The sequence below is a fragment of the Citrus clementina genome, unplaced genomic scaffold, assembly GCF_000493195.1.
Source record: "Citrus clementina cultivar Clemenules unplaced genomic scaffold, Citrus_clementina_v1.0 scaffold_9, whole genome shotgun sequence".
Taxonomy (NCBI): Eukaryota; Viridiplantae; Streptophyta; class Magnoliopsida; order Sapindales; family Rutaceae; genus Citrus; species Citrus x clementina.
The window spans coordinates 30,623,326-30,631,992 of NW_006261964.1; the positions used below are offsets into that span (position 1 = coordinate 30,623,326).

An 8,667-nucleotide genomic window follows, 5' to 3' on the forward strand; every position below is an offset into this window, starting at 1 on the left:
GATTTAATATCTTCCTTTCTGTTACACGATTTTGTTGAGGGATCTTGGAACTATCAAAGGGCGTCCAATTCCATTTGCTTCACTAAATTCTATGAATTCTTTGGAAGTGAAATTTTCGCTTCGATCATATCTCATGGCTTTAATTTGGCATCCACTTTCTTTTTCCACTGCAGCTTTAAGTTTCTTAAAAGCTTAAAAAACTTCTGACTTTTGCTTCAAAAAATGCACTCAAATTTTTCTTGAAGAATTATCTATGAAGAGAAGGAAGTAATTACTTTTACCAAGGGAGTTTAACTTGAATGGATCGCGCACATCAGTATGAATAAGCTCGAGTGGCTTTCGAGCTCTTGAGTTTAACTCCTTTGGAAAGCACTTTCTGAATTGCTTGCCAAGTAAACATACTCACAAAGTCGATTATGATGATTAATTGAAGGCATGCCTTTTACCATGTTCTTCTTTGATAGTAACTCTAGTTCACCAACTGACCAAAATTGAGATATCCATATCGAAGATGCCAAATCCAAGATGGATATTTGCGACAAGCCTTGAGACACTTTGCAACATCATTATGAAATATTCTATTCTTCAACATTTTCGCCTTTGCTATTAGGTTTTCTTTGTCATCTCTTAGGAAAAAACTATAATTTTTTAAGTGAATATTGTTGTGATAAATTCAAATGCTATGAGTGTCAGTGTGTAAGTGTACAACAACAAGTAATATAATAATAAGTATTCAAGATCATCTCTACAATGATTGATGTTATCAAATTTGCTACAGCAATCTGTAACAATGCATTAGTTGTTCTAAATTAAAATATGAAAATTAATGTAACTAAACAACTAACTAAAATATAACATGCAATAATTAAAAATGTAACAAATAAAATTCTCACGCCAAACACAAGAGTAAAACCAATGGGAATGAAGTAATTGAGTGATTAAACTCTCTTAATGGTTTTGACTATTTCTTCAAATCTTAGGCACGACTCTATTTACCCTACAAGATAAATCTCTATATCTAGTTCATCACTAATTTTAGATTAAGTATAACCTTTTTGGAATCAAGTGAAACTCAACTTAGGAAACTCAATCTAAAACCAAGTATTGATTTGATATGTTCCACTAAGATATGTCATTTTGTGGCTCTTTCTTAACTTGTATCATTAAATGGGTAGTCAGCCGAAATAATGAATAGAATAAGTTTTACCAAAACAAAATGTTATAGCAAACATACAGCAACATATAAATTTAGTCAAAAAACCATTAAGATTTTTTATCACTCAACTACAATTAAATTAATTTATAATCTGCGAAAGTAAAATAAAAAAAAAGAGTTTTAGCCATCAAATTGATAAGGAAAAGGATGATAAGGAAAGAACTCAATCATTGGAAAATCATGAAGATCAATTTACGGAAAGAACTCAATCATTGGAAAATCATGGAGATTAATTTGCGGAATGCAGAGCACTATCAAAGGGATTTCCAACGTCTAGATTATCTCTATAGAATATCTTCAATGATTTAATTCTTTTATAAATATTCCTTTTATGCTAGCTGTACATAAATGACATGCATTAGTGGCTGTGATTTGGCCATTAGTTAGGACAGCAATAGCTTAAGTTTAGGCCACTTGCTCTTTTAATCTCACGTACTGTCTTGTATAAATTTATGGTTTCAGTTTCAATAAAGGTTAACCAATTCTCTCACGCTTCAATTTCTTTACAAATACACCCCCGTGATTAAAGAGTAAACAAGACAACAAGAGAAGAATAAGAAGGACTGAATTCCAATTGACTTCTGTAAATTCTCATTTGATACAACTTTAATTCTTGCTTTTGAAATCTATTTTGTCCTTGTTTACTTTCAGTTTTTGTTCTTGGTTGACGGCCCCTTTCTTCTCCTTTACTTGTGTGCTTCTTTTATACCTAAAAATATGGTAAATTGAAGTTTAGGGTACGCATCTTCAAAATTAGGAAACTCCATATCACAATCTGCTAAGTGTCTCACGTGAAATATTTTCTGTCAATGCTCCAGGATTGCCACAACAATGGCTACAACATCTACACTGTTCCAGACTTACTTTAATTCTTTTGCAGTCATGTTCTTTTGTTCTTTTTGCAAGCCCATTACAACAACATCTTTCATTGAAATTCGAGCTTCCAATTACCTACAATTATGCATAAGATTTAAGCACACAATTATTCAAATTCAAACAAACTTCATTAAAATTAAATTAAAATGGATGTTGATGCAAACTATTATTAAATGCAACAAAACACATCATTTACTGTCTAAGTAATCTTGATTTAAATTTAAAAGTGGCTTGATAACTCTTTTTATCAAATATCATAGTTTTTTTTAAGAGTTGACCCAAACCGAGAATGTTACTTTTTATATTGGCCACATAATAAACATTTGAAATTATTTTGTAGCTATCATCTTTTGCACGAAAAAGAATGTTACCTTTGCCCTTTACTTGTACTTTTGAATCACTTTTAAAAACGACATTGTCATTTACAGATTCATTTAGTTCCACGAACATGCTTTTGTTTCCGTTTATATGATTGCTAGCACCTGTGTCAAAATACCATGTATTTTCTTGACCTCTACTGATGTCATTACGTCCTAGTAAAAGCGTATCATATTCACCATTCTTCTCTTTAACATAATTCAATCTCTTACCAATTCTGGTACTTAGAGCTCTTTGCATAATTCATTCATATACAAATTAATTAAAACCATCCTCCATATCTCTGTCTCCGCGATCCAAGAGAATACAAAACATGTCCAAATGTGGAACTAACGGTTCAGGTAACTTATTTGTAGACTCAAAAAATATAAAATTTTATATAGGTAACATTTGTAACTTAAACACGTCAAAATTGATTTTTAATTTTTTTTTCTTTCACAACCTTTCGGTAACCTTTGCTGAATCAATGAAAATAAAATTAAAAGAGATTAATAGAGCTTACAAATCAAAGGGTATAGAGAACCACGCCCCGAAAAATCCAACAAAAGTTAAAAGAAATTAATGGAGTTCGCAAATCTAGTAACTGTAAGTTATACATTGACATTTTATTCCAAATTTTACATGAAGACTCGGGCACTTACTGTAGCTTAATTTCAACCACAACAGTACAATCTAAATAGCCATAAAATTCATGTAGACACATCCACATTGAGAAAAGTACAGACTTCACGAATTGAGACCATAGATTTACAATATTGTATTCTCCAGTATTATAAATTAGGTATGGTTCCATTTCAAGCTTGCTTTTTACAAGATAAGGGCTTTCATTTTTATATAGCAGAGAAAATTTCATACTCAAATTATTTATGATAACCCAAATCTCAATTCTTCTAAAAGAAAATAGGATGGTCGATGAATCTCTTGATCTCTCGATCTATAAATGACCACCTACACGTGCAAGTTGCAAAAGATGATCTTAATTACATAATTAATTTGGGAACTGCTTGTTTAGCTTCATGCGAAGAAGACAATAGCTAAGTTAACGTGAGTGGGCTCACTGATTTAGCATTTTGTGACTTTTTCTTTAACGTGAGTGGGCTCACTGATTTAGCATTTTCTGACTTTTTCTGCTATATTTTATATGAAAGCTTGATCCATTTATATATTACTAGATTGGTTATGATGCTTCTTTGACAACGAAATAAATCAAAATTAATCTTGAACAACTTATTTAGAATTGTGCATGCACTATAATCAGTGGAGCTAAATTAATGAATAATATTTATCAATGTCAAAGCACTCGCTCTCGCTGATGTTACCTGCCTGCCCCGAAGTATCGATCATTCAATATTTATATTAAATGAAAATAAAATCAAATAAAATTCAAGACTCATTTCGAAATCAAAGGATATAAATTCTCCAATCAAAGCGTTAGTTCGTGTGTTACTTTTGTAAATATGATTCATATCTTTTCACCAGGATGTGTATCTTATCACTTGGAACAAATTTAATTAGTATTACGGTTTAATTTATACTTTTAGTTTATTTATTTATTATTATTATGTTTTTGTTTTTTGCTCATACTCCGCCTGCATGTAAAGTTATCGGCAAGATCTAACCGTGGATATAAATAACATTAATTAAAAGAATAAAGCACTCAATTTTCGTAATTTTTTATTTTATAATTGTGGCTAGCACGCAATGAATACACGACGTTAAAGTGATTTTTGAATGAAATACAGAACGCTAGGTTTAAGGTAATCTTAAAATATTTAACATAGGATTACTCTATATATATATATATATATGAAAACAAAAGTTTACCATCAACCACTTGACCTTAATGGACGGAGACTAACCAGTATTGATCCTAATCAAGTCATGATGTATTAATTAAGATTTCACTAATGTGATAAAGCCTCCTTATGCTCAATTCTTGACCATAGAAGTCAAATCGATATTTTTCTTTTTTTATGTATTTTTAATCAATTCTTCATATCATCGTATGACTTTTATGTCAGGGGAGAATTATGTACCAACAATTTTATTTTAATTGAAAGGATCAAGATCCATATTAAATTCTTATTTTGTTTTACAAAGAATCACTATCATAAAATTATTTGGTACAATTTTACAAAGTAGAATCATTATCATAACAGCTTGCAAATCTAATAAACAAAAACGTCAAAAACAATGAAATTAAAAAAAGAAAGAGCCGGTCTTTGGCTGAGTTTGGAGGGCAGCAGTTTAAATCTCCACACGCGAAATGTGGGGATATTTTCTTTCTTAATTATATTGTATAATTGAGTAGAGGTAGTCTTCTCCCTTACCCAAGTGTGAGTAGAGTAAAATCTGAACAAAGTTCCATAAGTATTGATGTAAGTTGGTCTCAGTAATAGTTTAATTTGTAAATATCAGTTATAGACTCATATAATATGAGTTGTAGTTTGAGAAATAGTCTCATGTAATAAAACAAAAACAAAAAAGAAGAAAGAGAATTATTTATAAATTTCAAACTTAAGTTGGTTAAAAGAAGCAACCCAATTCAATATTCTTTTATTCCCTATCCAATACAATAACAAATGTAGTTAGAAACATAATGAAGCTACTAGATTGGTACCAACCTCAAAGTAATCTAATTAATTTAAAGATTACTTAAGAATTCTCTAATTAAACGTTAAGAGAAAAAAAGGGGGGAAAAATATCAAATTGAGGTGGGCCAAAAGATCTCAAAAACAACGATGTTTTTGTCAGCAAAATCTAGTGGCTCTTCTTTGGTGGAACCCTCTAAAGATTCTCTGTTAGCATCATATATTTTTTCCACTCTATATAACACCCACCACTCTAATTTTTCAAGCCCCCTTCTCTTCTAGCTTTCTAGCTATTTTGTTCATTTGTTATCTCCTTTCTTGTTGTTTTTTTTATTATTGCGATTGCTCAATATAAGCCAAAGTAATATTTGTGTATATATTTATTTGTTAGAATTTTTTTGATTATGGAGAGTGGAACGAGGCAAGGAGCATTGTCACCATGCGCAGCATGCAAGCTTATTAGAAGGAGATGCGCCCAAGACTGTGTCTTTGCTCCATATTTTCCAGCTGACGAGCCGCAGAAATTTGCCAGTGTACATAAGGTCTTCGGTGCCAGCAATGTTAACAAGATGTTACAGGTTCCATTTCCGTGCTCTCTCTTTGTCAGATCCTAGGGTTTCTTTAACAGTATACTCTCTTAATTCTTTTTTCATGGAAAAGATAGGCTACAGCTGTTTTTGGATACCTAATGAATGTATCCATTTTTTGGTTCTTTTATATTTTTTATATTTTGTTTTTCACATATTGGAATTAGGTCTACATTTGAGTAACTTTTATTTAGTTCGTATCTTCCTATTTTAACAAATACGAACTTAATTACCCTTGCATTTATGGTGCTGCAGGTGTAATATAATTAATATTGTATATGTACGATCATATAGTTCAAATTTAATGTTTTGATATGTACATATAATTCACTTAATTAAACTCACATTGAGAAACATTAAATTTATTTTCAGCATGATCTTCAAATTGTAGAAATGCAAATTAATAATCCGATTACCAAGGAGGGGATGAAATTTAAGAAGATAGGGCAATAGTAGTTATAGTGGAAAATTGTCTTTAAATAATGGTGTTTAAAAATGATATAGATATGTCACGCATAGTTTTGAGAAATTGAAATAAGAGAGGGTTCAAATTTTAAGTATTGATCAAACGAAAATTTTTCTATTTAGAGGCTGATATCACTCGTTTAGTCATTTCGATTTATCAGAATATGCATTATTTTTAGGAAAATAAATATTTTATATATTACAATATGTATTTTTTTTTATATTAGCGTTATTGAATTTCTATAAACTAATTACTTATGTAATTAGTGTTCATCAAAAGCGACGTTTTCATTTCTTTTTTTCAGCTGTTATGACTATTACGGTGATTTGTTTTACTGTTATAGGTTATAAAAATAAATATATTGAGTTGACTAAGGTAGCGTTTATTTTTTTGTCTGAAATCTAAATGAGTCTAAATTTTTCTAAAGTTTGAATGGGTATATATACAAAAATCTAAACGACATGTTTGTTTTTTTATTTTAAATATCTAAATATACGTGGCATCTTGTTTGTTTTTACAATAAAAAACATCTTAAACTTGGTTATTTGACATTTATGTCCTTGTAAATTAAAATAAAAAAAGAGGATTAGATTTTATAATTTATGAAATAAGTTATTTTACAGAGATATTTTTGGAATACAATATTTACTTGTCATTCAAACTTTTTTTCATTCAGATAAAAGTCACAAAAGTTTACTTTTTCTATTCAGATGTAAATGTCTGAAAATCATACATAAGTTCCAAAAAATAAACAAGCATATTTTAGAAAATGTCCGAAATCAATAAAATTTCAGACTTCAGATATTTAACAATCAACCTCTAAGATTCTAGTTCTTCTTTTCAAAAGCAGGCTGTTAATAATCTTATACTAAGTTCTTTTATTTTTTTTCTTTCTTTTTAGTTGATTGTAAGTGAAAGCAAAGAGAGTAATTAAAGATGATAAATTAACTACTTTAGTTACCACTTGAGACCTTGTCAACAATTTAATATATCCTCAGCATGGAAAATGGATTAAAATTTATATGGGGTTTCCGCCTGCTCTTTTTGACCACTTTTTCGAAACTGGTCCAAAAAATGCTTCATTCAAAGTGATTTTGGGAAAAGAAAGCCTGAAGCATGCTCTGATGAATCATCTGTGCTTTCTACTTTATGAACGTAGAGAATACTTTTTTTTTTTTGTTTGAAGGTGGTCTTAAGTGGGCCTTAATTGTGGGAAGTATTTTTAAACCTGTACCACAACTCAGACTAATCTCTACTCGCACCGAGTCTACCTGTAAGGGTAAAGTATTGGCCAAAGTGGTGACTCCATACGAGAGCTGGGCTTGAACCCCTGACCTCTAACATAGAGGATACTTTGATAGTGACTTTGTTCACCAAAAAGAGAATTGATTGATGTTAACAAAGTATAAAGCTAAAATATAATTATCACTAAACACCGATTAGAGTTACCTAAGCATGACATCACCTTGACCTATGCAATTATACCATTAGTTTGTTGATTAACTAGGTTCGATTAATTCTTTTAGCTGGGTCATGAAGATTGATTGATTATTAATTAGCTTTTTTTTTCCAATTATATGCTTAAGTAAAGTGCTTGTTCTAAAATACCTTAATAATAGCTTTTCTAAAAAAAAAGAACTTTGAGATATGACAAGTATTCAAACACTAAGCTAATATATATAATTTATTGAATTCATTATCAGAATATGTTTGAGATTGAGGTTATCATATAAAAATGGTAGACAACTTAATTTAACATTAGTTATCAAGTAAAAGGCGATGTTTACCCAACACTTAACTGTTGTCACTAACAAAACCACAAAACCATGGTGAGATGAGGTGGATACTCCAACTAGGGTTTGAAATTTTTTTATGTATAATATCACAGCAACTCCAACTGAGATTTGAAAATTTTTTGTGTATCACAACAACTCTTGCGATCTCAAAATGCATTGCTGATTTTTTTAATTTTTAGAATTGCCTCATTAGAAATCTCACTGTTTCACTTATATTTTTAATTTGAACTTTTCTTAGTCAATCTAAGTTCTTGGATCTTGGCTATCATATTTTCAAACTTCAGCTGAAACATAATCGTTGATAAAACACAATCTTAATTTTTAATTACTTTCAAGTTCTTCTAAGAGGGAGATTGAAATTCACAATAATTAAGTTTAAATTATATTAATTATTGTAGAATATACAAAGATGTTAGAACTTGTATTTTTTTTTTTTGAATTACCTCATTTGTGTTAATGAATTTTTTAAGACCTAATGAGCCCTTGTACTCTCCTAGCAAAGAAGTAACCTCTCTAATCGTTTGCATGTAAAAACATGCAGGAACTGCAGGAGCACCAACGCAGTGAAGCAGTGAGTTCAATGGTATATGAAGCCAATGCTAGGTTTCATGACCCGGTTCGCGGTTGTGTTGGCGCCATATCATCTTTGCAGCAACAAGTAGAGTCACTGCAAGCCCAGTTGGCTTTAGCACAAGCCGAAGTGGAGCAAATGAGAATGCGCCTAATCTCACCTTCATCATCATCATCCCATAACTAG

General features: G+C 30.4%; 1 protein-coding gene across 1 annotated transcript; it reads left to right on the top strand.

Moving 5' to 3' along the window:
* Positions 1–5,465: 5,465 nt before the first annotated feature.
* LOC18033248 (LOB domain-containing protein 4) lies at positions 5,466–8,667 on the top strand. Its single transcript, XM_006422157.2, has 2 exons — positions 5,466–5,639; positions 8,452–8,667. Exons 1-2 carry the CDS (start codon positions 5,466–5,468, stop codon positions 8,665–8,667), a joined length of 390 nt encoding a protein of 129 aa, XP_006422220.1.

Bases quoted from the DNA above. Each gene is read 5' to 3' on its own strand.
- LOC18033248 (XM_006422157.2), top strand. From the start codon at position 5,466: ATGGAGAGTGGAACGAGGCAAGGAGCATTGTCACCATGCGCAGCATGC. The intron at 5,640-8,451 runs GTTCCATTTCCG...AAAAACATGCAG, and splicing joins ATGTTAACAAGATGTTACAG to GAACTGCAGGAGCACCAACG.